This window comes from Hemicordylus capensis, chromosome 1 (assembly GCF_027244095.1).
Source record: "Hemicordylus capensis ecotype Gifberg chromosome 1, rHemCap1.1.pri, whole genome shotgun sequence".
Taxonomy (NCBI): domain Eukaryota; kingdom Metazoa; phylum Chordata; class Lepidosauria; order Squamata; family Cordylidae; genus Hemicordylus; species Hemicordylus capensis.
The window spans coordinates 329,760,787-329,783,438 of record NC_069657.1 but is presented as its reverse complement, the minus strand read 5'-3'; the positions used below and the strand labels follow the sequence as shown (position 1 = coordinate 329,783,438).

The 22,652-nt window shown below is 42.2% G+C and overlaps 1 protein-coding gene across 3 annotated transcripts in view; it reads right to left on the bottom strand.

Annotated features, from left to right (window-relative positions):
- The window catches only part of CRYBG1 (crystallin beta-gamma domain containing 1), a 158,756-nt gene that overhangs the window by 53,847 nt on the left and 82,257 nt on the right, over nt 1-22,652 (bottom strand). For 2 of the 3 annotated variants that reach the window (XM_053288391.1, XM_053288323.1), the window contains exons 3-4: nt 9,794-11,292; nt 73-1,501 (exon numbers count right to left, since the gene is read on the bottom strand). In XM_053288391.1, coding sequence (XP_053144366.1) covers nt 73-1,501; nt 9,794-11,292 — 2,928 coding nt within the window. Of the gene's footprint in view, nt 1-72; nt 1,502-9,793; nt 11,293-11,639; nt 11,661-22,652 lie in introns of those variants that run through there. The other variant, XM_053288468.1, reaches the window with a different exon arrangement.

Below are 22,652 nucleotides of genomic sequence, written 5' to 3'. Positions count from 1 at the left end.
ACTGCTTACTGGTATGAGAAAGTTCAACATGTATATAGTTCACTAATTTTATGCAGCTGTATATTCTATTACCTCTGATTTCTGAGCTATACCAAATCTTAGAGGAGGTACTTCTAAGGAATCAGGACTCTTCTGAGATGCAAAAGATGTTGTGATAGTGTTTACAGATGTGACAGAAGGTGTAAACACCTTTTCTTTGGTTGCAGGTAATAGCAGGCTTGAGAAGATGGCACTATTCTCAAGTCGAGATCTCTTCACATCACCATCTGTATTATCTTTGCTCTCTTTCCCACTCATTTCCTGGAGTATAGAATCACCTCTGTTGGATGCTTTCAGTGATTGGAGAAGGATGCTATTTTCAGCGGAGGCACGCTTGGGTCTGACTCTAGCATCTGTTTCTAGGCTTTGCAATCTGAGCTGTAATGATGGGGCTAGATCTTGGGGTTTGTCTCTCTTTATTCCCAACCCAAGTGTAAATATTTTGGGGTCCAATATTTTCTCTAAATTGTCTTCATGAATTGGAGGCATAGCAAAGTGAGGGGCAGGAGTCTTTGGAACTTTGGGTCTTTTCTTTTTCTGAGGTATACAAACAGAGCTGTCTAGATTTTTAAGTGTTTCAGTAAACTTGTCCATGTCTGAAGGGGAATCACAAATGTTATCATGGCCAGCTTTAAGAACATTAGAACCATTGCTTGGATTTTGCTGCTCACTCATATGTTGCTCAAACATCTGTATGTTTTCAAAAACAGTATTTGCATTTTTGTCTTCAATTTCAAACCGAGAAGCTGTACTGTGCTCCAAATCTGATTCTCTGGGCACTAGATCAGATTGCAAGAGACAGTTATCATCTTTACTTGGGGGATAGATCTCTGTGTTCAAGGAAAGTTCCTCCACACTTTCAGGATATGTTGATCTGGCATTTATACTCCTGTTAATGTCATTTTGAGAGGTTTCAATTTCTTCATTCTGTGGTAAAGATGCAGTTTTAGGCAGCAAATTGTCCTCAGCTAAGTCTGCATCAATTTTTTTAGACACAGGAACACTCACTTGGTTGTCTTCTATGTTACCATTTTGATTAAGCCGAGATCTAGCGGCTTTTCCAAATTCCTCATTGGCTGAAATGCCTGCCTGGACTCCTCCTTCAGACTTCATCTTTATATTTGAAGAAGAGGCTTCTTTAATTTTTGTGCCATTTTGCAATGGCTTCTGCCGACTGTTTGATTTATTTGTTATTCTGTTAGTCTGTTCACTTTCAATGGTCTGTTTCCCAAATTTCAACTTTGCTCTACCAACAAATGTATTTGATATAGAACCCTTTTTTGAAGAAGAGACGTCAGCAGATTGATTTTGAGTGCTTTGCTTGTTTTCAAACATAGAAATTTTATTGGCAATACTGAAGTTAATTTTGACAGTTTTGTCCATGGAATTTTGCTCATTTTCTGCATCTTCCAGGGTTTGGGAAGCTTTAAGATTTAATTCAATATTCTTTGGTTTTGCTGGACTGTAAAAACAACACAATTAAAAAAATATGATTTACGTTAACAAAATTTCTGTAAAGTAATCTAATATCCTTTCATCATTTTCTAACTGCAAATAAAAAGCACAAAATTCAAGACAGTATTATGAAGGAACATTCCTAGCTCCTAATCTCAGTTATGAAAGATACAAATTTTTACAATGTTACATAAAGGCTGAAATCCTACACAAACTTATTTGGAATACATTGCTTTGAATAAAATAAATAGCAATAGCACTTATATTTATATACCGCTCTATAGCCGGAGCTCTCTAAGCGGTTTACAATGATTTAGCATATTGCCCCCAACATTCTGGGTACTCATTTTACCGACCTCGGAAGGATGGAAGGCTGAGTCAACCTTGAGCCCCTGGTCAGGATCGAACTTGCAACCTTCTGGTTACAGGGCAGCAGTTTTACCACTACGCCACCAGGGGCTCTAAAAGCAAAGGAGGCTAAGACTGGAACAAAAAATAATATTTGAGTAGGGTAATGAACAAAAAAAAAGAAATCTTATCTGTTATGGCAGTTTAATGCCTTATTAAATCACGTTTTAATTTAAAGTGATTTCTTGGATTCTTACTTTCCTAACACATCAAACAATAATAGTGAACACTGTGTATAGGAGAATATGTGGAAGGAAGCTCTTGCAAAGCAACTTCCTTGCCCACCTCCCCAAAGTATCCCTCCCAAGGGCTGGAGGATGGAGTGCAGCAATTGCATCCCTTGCGTGAACTGAAGTGCTGCCTTTTCATGCAAAAGCAAAATGGAGGATACAATCCACTATTTATATCAGAGGCCATTTGTTCCTCTATTATGGAGAACCATGTTAGAAAACTTCTCTTCCACCTTGCAAACTTGTTTGACAGATTGCTGAAATGTTGTCCATCAGATAATATTTTGCTCTTTAGGAAACTTTGCTCTTCAGGAAACAAAAATTTGATAATGGCCACCTTGCTTTTTGACAGTTCTTCTTTTCTCCATCCTGGCCTACAAGGTAGCCTCTTTGGCAAGTGCTACAATTCACAGGCTGGCTTCACATGATTGCTGGCAAGTTTGTAAAAAAAAAGTTCAAGAGAGGGAACCAGAGGTGCCTAGGGAACATGCACTCCTGTTGGGCCTGTTGTGTGAACCAGTTGACACGTCCGGTTACTGACTTCCACTGAAGATTCTACCAAGAACCTCCATACAACTTCATCTCTAGGTGTCAAGTTAGGCAGAGAATTTCAAGCAGTCAGTAACCAGGAGCATCTGTGCATTCAAACAACATGCCCAACAGGAGTGCTCGTTCCCGAGGCACCTCTAGTTTCCTATCTCAGACTTTTTACCGACTCTCCAGAGATTGTGTGAAGCTGGCCATACAGGTCTCATGAGTCGCACTGCAGCTGTATCACTGCCTGGTATTCTATAACTTCCTGGCACATTTCAAAAGGAAAGTGAACAAAACAATCTTCAAAAGCCTCCTCAGAAATCTGGTTTCTGATCAATTGAAAGATCAGTCACACATATATATTGACATATACAAAGAACACTTAATGTTCTGTAGAGGATCAACAATCTCAATTCTGAGAGTCACCATACAACTATAAAGCAACCATCCAAAGCATGGATTTGAGATCAAACTATTTTCCCAGGTTCTGTAATGTCAAGGTCCCAAGTTGGTCACTGCTTCCTCATTAGCAGTTTGTGGACAACGATCTCAAGGAAGCAATCAAATGACCTCAAGTGAAATAGAAAGCAACCAAACAGCATCTTAGGCATAAGCTAACCAGCGTTCCCTCTAACAGGGATTCCCAGATGTTGTTCAGTACAACTCTCAGCATTTCTGGCTGCAATGCCTTTGGCTGGGCATTATGGGAGTTGTAGTCAACAACATCTGGGAATTCCTGTTAGAGGGAACACTGATGCTAACCAGCTATTATGCTGCCCATGATTAACCTGTTTATATATCTGTTAGAGGCATAATGCTGGCTATTTCCCCAAGCATACCCCTGCTATCTGGGCAAGAGGCACCTTGTCAGCTTCTTCAAATTTAGTAGAGAAAGAGCAACTGTCCCTCTGAATTCCAGCACAGCTTCTCTCCCAGTGGCTGTTTCCTGGTGTCTTTTTCATGTCTGTTTTAAGACTGTGACTGAGCCCTTTGCTTAGGGGATCATTTTCTCTCTCTCTCTTTTGCTCTGTTAACCACTCAGAAAAGGTATTTGATGAAAAGTGGTACATAAATGTTCTTAAAAACATTTTAATCATGGTGTGGGCTATGAGCTCCTTTCCTCGCAGTTAACCCCCTCTTCTGTACTAATTCCCTCTTACAATTTACTAAAGTTTCAAAACAGAATTTCAAATCCTGCTTAAGAGGGAATCCTCCTTAGCATTAACATGCTTAATATCAGTGCTGATGTACTGTTTAACCATGGCTAAGAACAGTGGAATAGGACAAGGAAATGTGCACATGTGGAAAGCTGGGAAAAAGAGAACAACATTCTGTAGCTTGCTGGACCAGCTTATGAAATTGCTAGCAATATTTTTGCACTGGTTCTATGACTTCTATGATGAACCAACCTTGCTACTGACCCATTTCAGATGGGACTTAAGACCTGATCACAACTTTGATACGCCACCTTCTGTCTTTCCTGAATCCCTTATGATCATACGAACGTATCAAACTAACATATACTGAGTCAGAGCACTGGTCCATCTAGGTCCATATTTTCAACACTGACTGGCAGTAGCAGATCTCCAGGACTCTAGGTAAGGTTCTTTCCCAGCAATAACTAGACATGTCATACTGGATCTGGGACATTCTGCATGCAAAGTATGCACTCTACCATTGAACCACAGGTTGCATCCCTATCAACAGCACATGGTCCCATCAACAGCTTACAGTCTTCTCTGCCTCAAGCCTTTGCAGACACTTAATGCTACAGAAGCTAAGCCAGTGGTATAATGCAGCTCAGCCAGGAGGTCTCAAGGACTGCAGCCCCTACTGGAGTCTTCTTGATGTTGTTTTTGTGATTTGTGTGGGAAACTGTAGAATTTCTATCTTTCAGCAACTCCATATCCTCTGTGCTTGAATTTGGCCCCTCATTCATCTCTCTACAACCATGGTAGGTTTCTAGAATTGTTTTTATGTGCCGTGGGTACAGAAATAGAAAATGGGTGCTTGAAGCAACAACAAAAATCACTTGCATATTCAAGCAAAAGACAGTAGCAGGGCCAAAACAATACTCTAATTTAGCAATTCAGGACTAGAAACAATCAGAGGTTGAAAGTGATTTGAGACAGGCATTGCTACACACATTTTCTTCATTCTGGTGTTGCTTCTGGTCAAACAGGTTTGGAAGATTTTTGAAAAATTAGAAAACATCAGCCTCTTATTAGAGCTGAACGTGGACTGAATGTGTACAGGTCTGGAGTGTGAGGAGTGTGCAAGCATTGAACAACAGGTCCAACAGGTTTTCTATTATTTCAAAAATCTTCTAAACCTGCTTGACTAGAGGCAACATCAAAATACTACCTCCATCTCTTTCCAGCTCAGGTAAATGCAGGCAGACACAAAGTAATGCCAATCTGAACATAAAATATGGTAACAAGGGCAATCAGAAAAATGACACTGGCTGAGGTTTAAATTCAAATTTATAACTTGGGTCAAAAGTAGATTGAACCAGCAATCTTAAGCATGCTCGCTTGCAGGTAAACTGCAGCACCCAAAAGCCAGTGACTAACATGCCCTGCAGCATACAGGGGCAGTGCCAGACCTGCCTTAACCCCTGCAGGGCTCTAACACATGTGGTGATTCTGCTGTACAAGAAAGCAGTGGCATGACCGAATGCTGCATGCTACTTCCATTAGAAATCGTGGAAAGGTATCTCACAAGAGGGAGCACCACCATGTGCTAGAGCTCTATAGCAGTGCGGGCAAGTCTGACACGATCCATGTTACACTGTGGGACATGGAAATTAGTAATTGTAGAGGTACTTGGGAAGCGAAGAGCAAAGAACATTTCCTCTTTTGTTCTGCTTCTGCATCGGTTGTAACTAAGGCCCAGTCCTAACTGGGAACAATACACCTATTGCACCACTATGGCCTCAAAGAGAAACAACATTACTATGAAGTTTCATGGATACCTTTTTAAGGATCAGAGAGCTGGTTTTTTACATTTTGCTGACAGAGGTAAATTGTGAATAAAGAATGTTATGTAAGCCTTATCTAAAGTGATCCTCCCCACCTATCTTTTTGAAAAGAAGTACTACAGTATAGACCAATCCTTTTGCATGCACAATTAATGAAAAACACAATGGCCCCATTAAAAGAAAACGATAAAATCTTATTTTAGTGTGACTTGTTTCATTTTTCATTTTATGATTGCAGTCTAGGTTTCTACTTCTCTTTAGAATGAGAAAACTTCAGGTTTTACTGATTAAGGAGAGAGAGAAACTTCTTCCCCTTGAAACACACCGAAGGCAAACCCATACCCTTTACAGACAAAGAAGCAAAGTTGAGGCTCCATATAAAAGTGGAGGGGGAGGGGACACCTCTTGAACGATTTATGATTCCCATAATATCACACATCATAAAACACCTACAGTTATCATTCATAATCATTCACAATCTCCACTGGGAACTATACAGATGTGTTGGGGCTGGAACAGCTATGTAAATCAAGTATAGACATTACTGCTTTATTAATTTGAATATTAAGTACTTCCCATTAATTTCAATGGGAGAAGCTTCAAAGGATTTGGCTGCCTTACAGTCCAATCCTAATAATGCTTACTCAAGTACTGCTATAAGTATTATCAATTTTAATTGGATTTATTCTTAATTAAGCAAGTTTACAGTTGCAACCTTATTCTGCAAAATTAAGGCAACCCACTTATTCAGAATGTTGGATTTTCAAGATGCATGAGATTTAAGTAAACCAACATCACTTGGCCAAATTCAAAAGCATACCATGTAAATCCAAAGCAATTAAGATGGCTTTCCCCCGCTTGGTATTGCACATACAAGTTACACAAATTTTTATGTTTCTCGATAACATGTGGTCATATCAGAGGCTTTCACAAGATTAGTCATGTATGTGTAACTTTTTCCATTTATGACTAATTTTATGAATGTGTCATCTTAAAGAACATAATATAAGTTCCACCCACTAGTTTTTCAGACTAGACCTCAGGTGGCCTCTCAAAGCCATTTTCCCTTCTACTATAAGGTAATTTCTTTTTAGTTATCCCACAGATAAGATCCACATGAAATTAAGTTGCATGAGACTTCAAGAAGTGTTTTACAAGCCTCAAGAATCAGGTTTAATGGACACTTAGTGGCTATGAACCACAGGAACCAATTCCATACACACCTTACATCTGCTGAAGGAGAAGCAGTTAGTGTGAGGTTTTGTGAAACCTGCTCTTAGTCCTTGTTTAATTCAACTTCCTTTAAAAAAATACCCCAAATATGGCTCTTATCTGTAGGCTAGAAAAGGCTTTATAGGAAGGGGAAATGGCTGAGTGTGGAACCAGAGACTTGATTTTTATAAAATATGGGCAATAATGAAATTAAGATGATATAGTCACAATATTAGTTGAGGTTATGACTAAATGTTATATAGAAACATAAAAATCTGTGATTTGTATATATGATACAAAGAAATGAGAACCATGAGTTTGTGAACAGTTAATAGACCTGGAGATAATACATGACAGTACAAATCCTCTGATGTCAATGAGCAAGCAGTTCACTCAACAAACACTTGATTTCTTGTCTAATATTTAGCTTTATCACTCAGTGAACAGTTAAAGTGTTGTTCAATATCAATACCAATACCACCCCCCAGTCCGTCAGGATAAACTGTGGCAATGGGCACAATATACAATCTCCCAATATCTCTAGTAGATAGGTTGCAAACAGCATATAAATAACATACCTACTTCTGAGCTGTAAAATGAAGGGTTGCTTTGTTTAAATTGTTTAAAAATGAGGATATAGTCCTGTGTTGTGCAAGAGTCACACAATTATCTTTGAGAGAAGGTCATGTGTTCACATGTGTTTTCTTTAAGATATGGCCAATTCCATGTATGCCAATTCTTAAGTGGCTAAGAGTGCCAATTCTTAAGTGGCACCCACCTCTTTAAAAAGGTGCTCTCAAGGTTTGTTTGTTTTTGTTTTAAACGAATCCTTTGCCCCAGATCAGTACCCACTTCTTCTTGTGCCTCAATAGTATGGAATAAGTGGCATAGTCTATTGAGGCACAAGAAGAAAGCAGGGATCAAAAGTACAAGGGCCAGACTACACATTATATTAAGCTGATGTGTTCGACCTTTCATTACTAAATAAGTGCTGCTGGCAATGTCAATCCAGATTGGGACCATGCTATGAGGTGGTGGGTGGGTAGGATTTCACCCTTTGCCTCTGCTATGATCATGATCCTGGCTGACCCCTTCTTGAGGCCATTTATTCTAGAAAAAAAGCTCCCAAGATTTTCTCCCAAGGTAAACAGCTGCAGGGAGGACTGATCAGGATTAAGGCCATGGCACGAGCAAAAGTTGAAGCCCTCTGTGCCACCACCGTGATCTGGACTGGCCTCTTGTGGCTATTTCGTAAAGAAAAGTTAAGGATGTTGGGTATAAGGATGTGCTTAACACAATGTGTAGTTTGTTCCCAAGATCCAATTCACATGCATAAAGCGGCCATTTGTGAAACACAATCACCAACAGGCTGTGCCACATGGCAAGCCATTTGCATGAATCAGCTCCCTGCACCTTATTTGTGGTTTGCGATGGGACAGTTAGAACTGTCAGAATTACCGGCGGGGGGGAGGGGGGGTGGCACTTCACATCTTAACACCTTGCCACGTGGAACAGTCTCCACATGGAAATGTTTCTTAGCAGCCACCCATGCAGCACGGTGCAGCTCTGCATTGGGCCTAAGGTTCCTCAAGAGCAAGTGCCCCCAAATGGCTCAGGGAAATAAACCGTGCCATATCCAGGGGCGTAGCTATAATTGAACGAAAGGGTTCAAAGAACACGGGCCCTCAGCTCCTGAGGGCCCTCCAGGTCCATCCCTCCCTATTTTCTTCATTATCTCCCTCACTCTGTTGGGCCGCCAGAGAGAGGGATGAACACGGGGCCCCTCTCCCCTAGCTACACTATACTCCCCCTCTCCCCTGGCCATATCCTAAAAGGTAAGTTGGGGTGGGGGGAGCAGAATCCAGGAGTCACTGGACGTGACATGGAGACAAATTTATTCTTAATGCTGAAAATATGTTACCTCAGGAACCATAGTTCACTATTAGAGCTCTGTCTGGTTCCATCTCTAGGTTCCATCTCTAGTACCTCTCTAGATTTATTTATTTATTAAGAAAAAATTCTCCTACAGCAGTCCTGGGACTGTCTGAAAACTGGGGAATTGCTGCCAGTCAAAATGGACAGTATTGGTTTAGATAGCCCTGTCCTCTCACTCAGTATGAGACCCACACTACATCTGTCTTCTGTATTACTTTCCCCCAACTTTGTTTTTAAATAAAAAGCATCTACTGGAACCTGCATCGAGGAGAGAGATAGGCTGGGAAGGGGCACTTAACCATTTCCCTGCCAGCACCAGACGTTTTCCTCTGAAAATCACACTTTCAAGCTGCTCTGCTTCCCCCTCAGGGGATGAGGGAAAGCAGTTTGAGGGGGCAATTTTGAGAAGAAATGTCAGGGAAGTGCTGTTTCTCTATCTCATTTTCCTCTGCTCCTGAATGCAGACTGCAGAGCACACTTTTCGTTTGAAAACAAAAAGCAATGGCAAAAAGTTATATGGAACTCTGTGTAACATGTAGTTTATCCCCCTCAACCAGCAACTTACTACCCTGAGCATGGGGAATGGGCTTCTTCCAAAGAACATGCTATCAGGGTATTAATTAAGTTTAATTAAATGTCACATTCAAAAAAATTTCTGCCTTCTGATGGTTATAGTTTTATCAGAACAAGGGAAAAATTTAGCAACACAGTATGGAGAACATTCTGCAAAATGAAGTGCTGCAATGAACATTGTCTCATGATGGAATCAAGCAAGAAGAAGACATTCTAAGAGCCTTCAATTACCTAAATCTGATGAAGTATTTGCAACAGTAGCAAGTACTGTTTCTGTCTGATAGTCAAAGTCAAGGTCTTGCTTTTATCCAAATGAAACACATGCATTAGGGCAGACATTTAGCAACTATAATCCATGCTTATTGAGGAATTTAATGAGCATCTCACTGAACCTAAAATTTCTAATTTAAATTGTTGAACTACTTACAGGCTAACTTTTGTTGTGACAGTTCTGGGAACATCAAAACACGTATTTCTCTGCCTTGTGCTGTCCCAGTCAGAGGAAGTTTGCTTTCCATTTGGTGTTCCCATTTCACCATTTTTATGCTTGTCAGTGTGTAACAGCACACTGCCATCAGAGTTGTTAACAGGATGTGATGCCTTAGAATCTGTGCTCCCTTCAGAAAGTGGCGAAGTGCTGTTGCCTCTGTTGCCCATGGAAGTAACTCTGGATGTCTCTATAATGCTCTCTCCAGAAAAAAGCTTTTCTACTGAAGCGCATTTTCTTGTCAGGTTACCATCAATTGCACCTTCAGTCTGTCTTTTGACAGAAGAATCTTTCCCATGACCCTTCAAGCCTGTGGGTGAAAGAGGACCTGCATCAGATGGATTCTTTTTAACTGACTTTTTCCGGTATGGGGATGAAGTTGGAAGTTGCTGTTTGCTCTTCTCCAACTCCGTTTTACTAAGCCCTCTGTGATTACTTCCAGCCCTTATGTCATGGTGAGCTGTGGGAGAATTAATCTGTTGAGAAGACTTAATTTTTCTTTCGGAGTCATTTGCTTTTTCTGAAACCAGATCTGCAGGAGTACTATCAAAAACAGGTTCTTCTTTTGTTGTATTCTCAGTCACATTTCTATCCCCATTTGGCATGTCACCGGATGACTGAGATTTTCTCCTCTTTCCAGACCTTCTCACTGCAGACTTTTTATCCATTGTGTCGTCACTGCTACAGTCGTCGTCTAATATAGTCACTGGCTCATTCAAATGTTGTTCAGTTCTACGAAGAAAAATATCCAATGTCAACACTTTAGAAGGGTGGACACGCTCACTTGGCTTTGATTCCAAAATGGCTGGTTGATCTTTTGATGCTGCATATTCCGATTCTACAAATGTGTGTGCGTTCACTAGTTGCTTGTGATTTAATAAGCTATGTTCCAGGTCCTCACTGGGTATATTAGTTAAGCTTTTAAAGAAATCTGGAGTTGTGGTTTTAATTGTGTCTGTGACAAGATCTTTCTCAGGTTCCACTGTCTGGAGTGTAAGATTGCTATCGAACAACGTATTTTTAATTGTCTCACTGCTGCTGTGCGAATCAGTTGAACATTCACTGTCAGAAGAAACTCCTTTAGTATTCCATTCTGAAACAATGTTATTATACAAAGGTGTCAGATCCCTTTTGTAGATGAAGTCTTCTGCCTCTTCAACAGGATACTGTATCCTTGACTGGCTCTGATCACAAATCTTGTCAATAAGAGACTCTTCACTTTTAGACAGATCTTTTAGGTCATCAAAATCTATCGATGCCAATGGAGCTATGCCCTTTTTTACTGATCCTGATGTTTCACCTATAACAGTTGGCCTTAAAGAAGCTCCTAACGTGTTTTTCGGATTTTTCCTTCTCCCTGTAGTGAAAAAGTTTCCAAATTTCCCCAAAACTGCTTTCTTTTTGTTTTCTTCTTTAGATTCTGAACTGTGTGTTTTGGACTAAACAAAAAATCAGAAGGAAAGAAAGATAATTAGAATACATAACAAAGGCTTACTCATATTTCTATTATCAAACATTTTCAAAGAAACAGAAAACTGGAACTGAGTTGTTTATTAAACAGTAGAAATTTTTTTTGGAAAAGAAAACTTTACTTTTAAAGTAAGCATCTTCTTTCTTTAAAGATACATTTCACATCAGCGTCATTATTAAGTCAAGCCCTTTTATGCAAATGTTCATGAACAACCCTATATCTTTACTCAAATAAATAAAAGTACTTACATGTTTACAGAAATTGATATCGACATTGATTTATCTAAATTTTAAAAAGATGTATGAAGCCACCTACCTGAACATAAATAAATTTAATATTGTGGTTAAAAAATGCACCTGAAATACAAACATTCATAGCAGTTCAGCTAAAATCCAGTACAGTGGTTATATTATTGACAAATCTGACCTTTAATAGCAGTCAGATGCCAGTAGACTTTAGTGTGAATGAAGACAAACTTCCACCCTTCAAGAAATCTAGATTGCAATATATTATAAACAATATATTATAAACAACAAGTGTTGGTATTAGACATAACGAGTTTTCCTTATTCGCCTACTCAGAATCGGTACCCTTATAGTGCACCGTGATAATCCTGCCATATTTGGCAACAGCTCACAAAGACAGGACAGAAGCGTCCAATCGCACCGCAGAGAAAAATGCCATGCGGCCAACTTCCTAACAAGACACGATCCTGCTGCTTCCCAATTCCTTCTCCTCGCTCACCTACGGGCAACCAGAAGCCACAGGAGAAAAAAATGCGCCACCAGACTTGCAAGCCAGCCTCAGTATCAGAAAGCGACCAGCGTTTGGGCTGCCGTGATTGTACTTAAGCGGACTTCAGCCCCAGGTGCGCCGTTTCCTGCTACTTCCAGTTCTGGGGCAATGGCATGCATCTTTGCCTTCCTGCCCAATAAGAAGCGGGAAACGCAGCTGCGCTCCCAGGCCGGCACGCTCGCCGCGCCCTCCACCCCCACCACCCCCTTCCCTCCACAGAGGTCAAGTCTCAAGATAAGTCTCCTCTCTCGCCCGCCGCTGGGATTTGTCCACAAGCTCTCCCGCTCCGCGCGCCACCAACAGCTCTCTCTTTGGGCGCCTCCCCGCGCGCTTTCAAAAAGGTTCCCTCCCTGGCGCCCCACGAACCTGCTCTCTGGGCGGCTAGCTAGCCTTCTTCCTCCAGTCGCCACGAGCTGGACACCCTCCCTGAACCAAGGCCGTCGCAGGAAAGCCCCTTTCCTTTGGTTCGCGGGCAGCCGGCAAGATGAGAGCACCAAGGCCGGCTCTCGCCAAGGCGCCAGCTGTCTGAATGCCAGTACCCGCCACGCCCGCCCGGCAGAGCAGAGCGGTGCCCGCCTCCGCCTCCAGCAGCTGCCGCCGCTTTACCTGGCACGGGCGTCTCAGGTGGCGGGGGGGGGGCGCGTCTTACGAGTTCCGGCTGCCGTCCAAAGAGACGGAGATGAAGGAGAAGAACATCTGGCGGGGGGGGGGGAGCGGAAAGAGGCTCTCCTGCACCCATCACCCAGGGAGGTAAATGAGCCGGGGTGCCTTACGAGATAGGGCAGGTCGCTTCGCGCTCTCCTTTCCTTTGCCGGGAAGCTCCCTCCCGGAACACGTGCGAGAATTGCAAGTGCTCCTAAGTGTGCTGATAGAATGTATTCCCTTCACCAGTGAACGGCCGGCTGCAGTATCACTACACGTCTTGATTTAAGGGGCAGATGTTCCCGGGCAGATGTTCCCAGGCAGAAGGCCAAGGTTCCAGGCAGTCACGACGGAGCCCCAGCACCTCTCCCCCCCCCCAGGAAATCAGTCTCAAGCAGAGGTGCTCTTCTTACCCCGGGGACTTGGGTGGGGCCAAAGTCCAGGGCCTCCACACCCCTTGGGGCCCCCAAATCCTCTTTAGTCTGTTCTGGGTGGTGTGGTTTGTGCCCTCAGAACCTAGGGGTTAAAAAATGATGCAGTGGGAGTGTGGGGCCTCCAAAGGCCTTTAGGTCCAGGCTCCAAAATTACCTGGGCGCACCTCTGGTATCAAGGAGGAAAGCAACACGCTACCCAAGACCATCTGAAGTGTCTGGGGTGGAAGAGAAGCTTCTTCTCTGCCCGGTTAGGCTAGGCTCAGCCCTGCAACCTCGTGTGAATTCATAAGCGTATGGCTCTCTCCTGTTGGGAAGTTAACCACGGGCAAAAAGGGAGAAGCGGGGTAGCGTTTCACAAGCAACCCTCCACCGCCATGCAAGGATGAGTGTACGTGTTGTAGGCAGCCACAGCAGCCGCCAAGGCAGAGAGCTGGTTATGCAGGAAGAGCCAAGGAAGAATCGGCAGAATGTTGGGGGAGAGGGAAGGGAGCCAACAAACCCAGCAGTGCCCACGGAAGGAGATATTTCTTGGTATAGCAACTTAGCAAGCACAAGCCCAAGCAATCTGAAGTGCTGCAGCAACACAGCCTGCCTTTCCCCATCTATTCAGGACAAAAAGGCGCCCCAAGCAAAACCGACATACTTTGATGCCCTGGTGAAAAGCCAAGGGATCCTGTTGGAGGATTTTTTGGTTTTCTTTAAAAAAAAAAAAAAAACAGTCGCCGCCAACAAGCTATATCTGAAGCTGCCTTGATTATAAAACAAGATCTAAAGTACATATTTTAAGAGAATTGGTACTAATGAGATACTCTGGTGATTGACAGAGAAGGGTGATTTGTACCTGGTGAGCATCCAACCTTCAGTTGACCTTAAGGAACACCAATAAGACTATTCTGGGGGGAAACTCTCCCATTGAAACCCAGTGGAACTGAATAGCACACAAGCTCAGTCACTAAACCATCAAATACATTTGTTTGTAAGGGAAAAATGATTTAAAAAAATGAAAAATCGAGTTTACTAGATTATAAAATTCACACTTTAATGCTGCAGATCATAATTCAAAATGGAATGTGCTTAAGAGAACTATCAAGAGGATTTAGCAAGGAGATGAGTTGAAAAATAGTATTCAGTACAGCATGCATAGAGGCCAGATTTGACTTTCATATCATTGCTTCTGAATATCACATTATGCTTCTAGCAAATATAGTCTTTGTATATATGCCAGATAAATTTAAGCCTTACTGATTTAAACTTTATTCACATACAACATGGGCATTGCAAAACAAACTCAAGAGGGGGTGAATGATGCAAATTTGTATTGGAACACAGTATTCTTCTTGTATGAGCTGAGTTGCTTTTGCCACAGACAGAACACAACAACCCTGCTGGATCAGGCCCAAGGCCTATCTAGTCAAGCATCCTCCTGTTTCACACAGTGGCACACCAGATGCCGCTGGGAAGCCCATGGGCAGGAGCTGAACTAGGCATGCCTGTCTCCTGCTGTTACTCCCCTGCAACCAGTATTCAGAAGCATCCTGCCCTGAAGGCTGGAGGTGGCCTATAGCCTTCAGACTAGTAAGCGGTTAATAGACATCTCCTCCATGAAGTTATCCAAGCCCTCCTTAAACTTTAGCCATCCAGGTTGTTGACTGTCACCATATCTTGTGGCAGAGAATTTCACAAGCTGATTAGGTGGTGTGAAAAAGTACTTTTCTTTGTTGGTCCTAAATTTCTTGGCAAAGCACTGACTGCTGCCTAAATGATCCCAATGACAGACAATGGGAATTGTTATTCAGCTAGCCTAGGAGCAAAAGGTATAGCTTCCTCCTTTTCCCCTCTCCACTCTGTAAAATGAATAGGAACATAGGAAACTGCCATATACTGAGTCAGACCATTGGTCTAGCTAGCTCAGCATTGTCTTCACAGATTGGCAGTGCTTTCTCCAAGGTTGCAGGCAGGAATCTCTCTCAGCCCTATCTTGGAGAAGCCAGGGAGGGAACTTGAAACCTTCTGCTCTTCCCAGAGCGGCTTCATCCCCTGAGGGGAATATCTTGCAGTGTTCACACATCAAGTCTCAAGTCTTCCATACATACAGTGATAACTATTTAACTTGAGGAAAAATTATTTTTAAACTGTCTTTTTAAAGGTTTTTGCAGAAAAATACAAGATAACATAGGAAAATAAACAAAACAGTCATGACCACACACTTTGCAAAATTTGTCTAATATTCATAGCTACAAAAAATTGCAGTGACATCTGTGCCAGCATGAACATGGAAATACGAATGAATGTAAAATGTGTAAATTGCAACCTTCAAGAATACATATATTTAGGACTTAAAAAAAAATTAAATTCAGGTGTTGTTTTTTTAAAAAATTAAGTTCGGGCGTTAATGTGTTAATTAACGTTTGTATATCCCAACCCAAATACTGGAAGTAGAGGCTTCAGATATTGAGGCTATTCTCATGATCGCATAAAAGCGGGCTAAGGGAGCCTAGGCTGGTTTGGGGCAATCGTGTCCTGCAACGGGAGCTGTGCGGCTTCCGGCAGCTAGCCTTCATAAATACCCCTCCCCTTAGACAAGGTTAACGGAGCAAGTGAACCTCATCTTTTTGCCCGTGTTGCCATGGCACGTGGTGACACACGAGTTGACCCCTGGCCAGGAGGCTGCAAGCAGCCTCCCGGGCTCAGGGGTCTCTCCAGGATGCCCCGCACAGCCCCCGATTCCCGCAACCCCTGCCAGCTACAAAATACTTTTTTAAAAAGTATTAATAGCGATGCTTTTTGTTTTCCCTTTGCTTAAAACAAGCACTTAATGGATTCAAATTGGTTCCAATAACAAATGGAAGGCAACGAAAGCAGTGACCTCCAGAATGAAATTAGATGCATTTATATTCCTTCTCTTCAAAAATCACCTTCATACAAATAAAGAACCCTACATATTAACCATATCCCACCCCCAGGTTTTAGGCAGATATTTTGCAGCTGTAAATGTATAAAGAAAACCACAAAGCTGTATTACATGACAAACAGTCACATAATACAAAATAAGGTACACATTGTTAGGACCAAAAATATTCTAAATGAATTTAGCCCAATCCTACCCTTTATTCAGAAGTAAATCTCACTTTGCTCTCAAGGACTTATTTCCACATAAGTATGGAGAGGATTGTAAGCTTGGGGGAAAAAATAGGAGTCTAGTGTGTACGCAAACAAGAAAGTATGTATGAATACAGGTGAAATGAAATTCTTCATGTTCATGCAAGTTGGAGAAGGCGGCAGAACAGCAAGTATGGCTGAGAAGACGTGCCTGTTCTTATCTTTTCCATATCCGGCAGACAGTTTTCCAAAACCAAATGTTTCCTACCAATCTGCCAGCTGTCACTTCTGTTGTCATTGTTTATAAATAAATAAATAAATTGAATAACCTAAAAAGAATACCAAGTCAGGGGGAAAAGAGAGTTCAGTTATCTTACCATTGTGATGTTAGTTCACGTTAGTTCGCTTTTGCTTTTTGCAGAACAGCAAACAGACAAGGATTAGTGAGATGCAGTCATGTGTGTATTTACGCAACACATACACCATCTCCGACCCTCCCAACCTTTTACTGCTTTTTTTGTTTTCCTTGGGGGTGGGGGGTCTCCTAAAGAAGAGCAAGCAATATACAAACTACTTGATGTGTTTCCCTTCAGTTCAGGGGCTTATGACATCTGGAAATTTCAAGGGGGCTGCAGTTTGTACATTAAGGAGGCTGTATTTTTTGCTAAAAGCAACTCCCTATAAGAAATAAACTTGTTCTAAAGAATTAGGAAGGAATTGTTATTTGTCACAACAATGTACTACAACAACTCCTGAAACATGCAAACAAAAATCTCACAAATTAGTTCCCATTAAGTGTCCAGGTACACCACTTCCTGGCAGGGTGAAGAGGTGGAAGTGGGGGTAGAAGGATGTACATTTTCTTCTACCTTTCCAGCAAGATGTCTGTATGTGGCACATATTTATTCAGTAGATTGAAGATAGACATTTCAAGTACTTGTTTGCTGATACGTTTCTGGGTGAAATACAAAGTGCTGGTTATTACCTATAAAGCCCTTAATGGCTTGGGTCCAAACTATTTAAGAGAGCACCTGCTTTGTCATGGACCCTACCACCTTTAACAATCTTCTGGAGAGGTCTGGTTAGAGTTGCCACCAGTGTTCCTCTAAGGCGTGCGCGTGTGCATGCGCTCACATATTTTTTTAGATCCGCTCAGTTGATTTTGGATCCCACTAAGATTTAATCAGGAAGGTCCCACTCTGAATATGCATGCACACACACGGCCTTGATATTGCCACCCAGTCATTCCACACACTGTTGAAAAAAATTAAGAGAGAACACTGGTTGCCACCAGCTCATCTGGTGGCGACTCAGGACCGGGCTTTCTCTGTGGCTGCCCCAGGGCTTTGGAATATGCTCCCTGGTAAAATTAGAGCATCTCCTTCTCTGTCTGTTTTCAGGAAGACCCTCAAGACTCTCCTGTTCTTACGGGCCTTTAGTTAGAATAATTTTAATAATTTGTTTTATATTGTTTTTATTGTGTTTTATGTATTTTAATCTGATTTTTAGTATTAAAATTTGTACACCACCTAGAGATGTACATATCAGGTGGTATACAAATATGATAGATAAATAAATAAATTGTTTGTACATCATCTGATCAAAACACAACAATATACAATTTGAAAATGGGGTGCACAGCATAATTTATCTTCTAGCATCTCCCAAACACACCGCCCTGCTATACAGGAAAAAATGATATTTTGAACCTCTCCCTGAGAATGTGTAAGTCAGTAGAATATTATGTACTCATATCTGTGCTGTCTGCTAAAGAGATTGACTGCAATTCTATATCCAAGTACAGTGAGGGAAATAAGTATTTGATCCCCTGCTGATTTTGTCCGTTTGCCCTCTGACACAGAAATGACCAGGCTATAATTGGAATGGTAGGTTTATTGTAGCTGTGAGAGACAGAATAACAACAAACAAACCCTCAAAAGCCCAGTGCCCAAAACTCAGCGATGGATTTGCATTGTAGTGAGGGGAATAAGTATTCGATCCCTTCACAAAAGATGTCTTAGTACTTGGTGGCAAAACCCTTGTTGGCAATCTCAGAGGTCAGATGTTTCTTGTAGTTGGCCACCAGGTTTGCACACAACCCAGGAGGGATGTTGTCCCACTCCTCTTTGCAGATCCTCTCCAAGTCAGAAAGGTTTCCAGGCTGATGTTTGGCAACCCGAACCTTCAGCTCCCTCCACAGATTTTCTATGGGATTAAGGTCTGGAGACTGGCTGGGCCACTCCAGGACCTTCATGTGCTTCTTCTTGAGCCACTCCTTTGTTGCCTTGGCTGTGTGTTTTGGGTCATTGTCATGCTGGAATACCCATCCACGACCCATTCTCAATGCCCTGGCTGAGGGAAGGAGGTGCTCACCCAAGATCTGACGGTACATGGTCCCGTCCATCGTCCCTTCGATGCAGTGAAGGTGTCCTGTCCCCTTAGCAGAAAAACACCCCCAAAGCATAATGTGTCCACCTCCATGTTTGACGGTGGGGATGGTGTTCTTGGGCTCATAGGCAGCATTCCTCCTCCTCCACACATGGCGAGTTGAGTTGATGCCAAAGAGCTCAATTTTGGTCTCATCTGACCACAACACTTTTGCCCAGTTCTCCTCTGGATCATTCAGATGTGCATTGGCAAACTGCAGACGGGCCTGTACATGTGCTGCCTTGAGCAGGGGGACCTTGCGGGCACTGCAAGATTTCAGTCCTTCACAGCGTAGTGTGTTACCAATTGTTTTCTTGGTGACTATGGTTCCAGCTGCCCTGAGATCATTGACAAGTTCCCCCCGTGTAGTTCTGGGCTGCTTTGTCACCGTTCTCATGATCATTGCAACTCCACGAGGTGAGATCTTGCATGGAGCCCCAGACCGAGGGAGATTGACAGTTATTTTGTGTTTCTTCCATTTGCGAGTTATCGTGCCAACTGTAGTCACCTTCTCACCAAGCTGCTTGGCAATAGTCTTGTAGCCCAGTCCAGCCTTGTGCAGGTCTACAACCTTGTCCCTGATATCCTTCGACAGCTCTTTGGTCTTGGGCATGGTGGTGAGTTTGGAAGCTGAGTGATTGCTTGCTTCTATGGACAGGTGTCTTTTATACAGGTACTGTAATAAGCTGGGATTAGGAGCACTCCCTTACAGAGGGTGTTCCTCATCTCAGCTCGTTACCTGCATATAGTGAAAAGACACCTGGGAGCCTGAAATCTTGCTGGTTGATAGGGGATCGAATAGTTATTTCCCTCACTACAATGCAAATCCATTGCTGACTTTTGGGCACTGGGCTTTTGAGGGTTTGTTTGTTGTTATTCTGTCTCTCACAGCTACAATAAACCTACCATTCCAATTATAGCCTGGTCATTTCTGTGTCAGAGGGCAAACGGACAAAATCAGCAGGGGATCAAATACTTATTTCCCTCAGTGTATATGTGCTTTTTTGTGCATAAATGGGCACAAATTATTACAGCTGTAATGCAATAACCAGAGACAAAAAACAAATATTTTCAAAACAAATATTTTCAATCAATAATATTGACTAATGCCTCACGTTTTCAAGATAGAATGTTTTTAAAGTTTTAAGTGTAGACTCCCACCTAATTCTTATACAAGTCAGTAAGTGTGGTATTGAGTGTGCACTCTTTGTGCTGATTGCAGGACTTGCATTCCTTGGTGTTTTGCAATTTGACACTATCTTGCTATCTCTTCTCATAATTAAATAGGGTCATGTTAGAAGTTCAGAGATGAGATTGAGAAATATAATGCTCCCATAATTATTTAAGACTTTGCACACCTAATCATATCCTAATGGGCAAGTTTTAGTGATCTCCCTCTTAAGACCATGGATATATTTGAAACAGAGTCTTTTGCTGTGCAATAAACAATTTTCAGAAGATTTGTGCTGGAAATTAGCTTAATTCTTTGCATTTTATTTTGCTATAACAAGGACATGCCATATTAGTTGGTTTGCTTCTTCCATTCCACTGTGCTGCGTGGAGCAAAAGCAAGGGGAATGAGGTATATCATCATTTGATATGAAGCCAAGATCTTCCTAAGTGAAAGCATTCTGTGTTTTTAAACATGTCTTCTGCTCCCAAAATATTGAGTGGCATAATTAGGATTTTGCAAAAGTGAGGAAAGGAACATTAGCTTTAAGCAGGGGAGGGGGGGAATTAATCAAATGTGAGATTCCCCCAACAAGAGATTTGATTGAATTAAGGGCAGGAAGTCAATCAAATCAAAATATTCATTGTGATCTATATTGTTAAAAGTTGGGTTTATTAATGACTGTATTGTAACTTAGCAGAAACCTGTCATTTCCCAAAGGGGCCCCCATTGGCTGTGCTATTGTCTCCTCTTTCCTATTCTAGGTTTCCAGTGTGATCTTAACTATATTATCAGCAGATTTTACAACAGAGGACTTGCAATATGTTAGTTGGTTGCTAAAGAAGCAAATGAGCAATTACCACAATGTCAAAGAGTTCAAACAAAGATGTTATCCATAATTGCCAAGTTTACAAGCCATTAAAAAGCTATTCAAAAATTTGATCTGCAAAATGAATTTGAAATATAGTTATCCCTTGTAGACACAAGACCCTAGCCTAAAAGGGCTTCTTCATTCTCCTCAATAGATGGAGTAACACTGCAATATACTGAGCAGTAGACCAAAGTCTGACCCTGAAGAAGGGAGAGCAGAGGCTGAGCCTGGATTGGCCCAATCCCAGGCCCACCCAAGCCCTAACATCAGGCTGGAACTTGAGCTTGTCAGCTCCAAGACCCTAGAACTAGAGATTCTGGAACTCCTTAAAAGAACTAGCAATGGGCCAGGAAGGACTTGATGGAGTCAAGGAGTTCTAGTCTCCAGACCAGAGAACTGCCCATTTAATATGAATATTTCTATTCATATTTATACTTTTCAACTCAAATTCCCAAAGTGGTTTAGATATAAATAAATATATAAAATGGCTCTCTGTCCCCAAATAGCTCACAATCTAAAAAAGAAAGATAAGATAGACATCCGCAACAGCCACTGGAGGGAAGTTCTGCTGGGGATGGATAGGGCCAGTTGAATTGCATGCTATTTAAACGACATTTAAACCTCTGCTCCCCAGGCAGGGAGGCAGAGCCTGGTAAGGATAGTCTGAGCTGGAGATATTTAAAACCTCATTCAGAGCAAGTTGCTCACCCGGAGATCACTTGGAGCTCCCCAGGATTCCACTCTTCTCTGTCCTACCTCACCTTGTTGGATATTGACTGGGGCTCAGGGTGTACACGTATGTGTGTACAAACACACACACACACACACACACACACACACACACACGCTAATAGAAATATGTGAAGCAGTTCTGATTTGATTTGGGAGATGCCTTAGAGGGGCACTTGATTTGCATGAGCATTTTGAGAAGCCAGCTGATTTGCTTCGGTCCAAATCAAAGGGGTTGCTTCAATTCGGACTGAAGCTTTGGCCCCTTGCCACCATTCCATCTCCCGCCTCTTGACAATTTGCATACTTATCAGTGTCAAGACAGGAAACCAAGTAGGATAAACACTTCATATTTGCTCCGAGCAGTGAGGGAGCAGGTGTTCCCACAGCTTCAGTATTTAAAATGGTTTTCAACATTTTCTGGCTGCACCCTGGAAAAGATGCAAATCCCAAGGAAAGCTGAGTCTTTCCCAGATCTGCATGGAATAAGTGGCCGGGGGGAGGGGTGTCCTGCTTAAAGTGAAAGCTGCTCCCTCGCTACCAGAAGTGAAGATTAAATGTAGCCTGCTTGGGCTCCTGTCTGTACACCAGTAAGTAACTAGAGGTTGGAAGAGTGTCGGGGGAGCAGGTCAAACCTGGCCTGCTTTGACTTGAGTCACCATGGACTGGCTCAGGTCAAAGTTGGCCAAAATGACCTGCTTCAAGTTGAGCCCAGTTCAGCCACTGGTACTAGAAGCATGACCAGCCATTTCCACAGTGCTGTTTTCCTGATTGATCTAAATTGGTCTCCTGAAGCTCCTATTGGTCCTGCTGCAGAAAATAAATACAGGTACTTTTACCCATATAGGTGAAGTCAGTCAGAACTGTTTACATTTTATAGGTGGAAAATGAAGACTATTACACTTTTCTCTACTTCCCTGGAAGAAGAGAGTGTACATAGTGTTCCCCTCCCAGGTAGGAGGGGAGTGTCATCCAGGCACTAAGTCAGGCCTGCTCAACTTCGGCCCTCCTGCAGATGTTGGCCTACAATTCCCATAATCCCTGGCTATTGGCTGCTGTGGCTGATAATTATGGGAGTTGTAGTCCAAAAACAGCTGGGGGGGCCTAAGTTGAGCAGGCCTGCACTAAGTAGATACAGACTTGCTTAGCTTTGACAATAT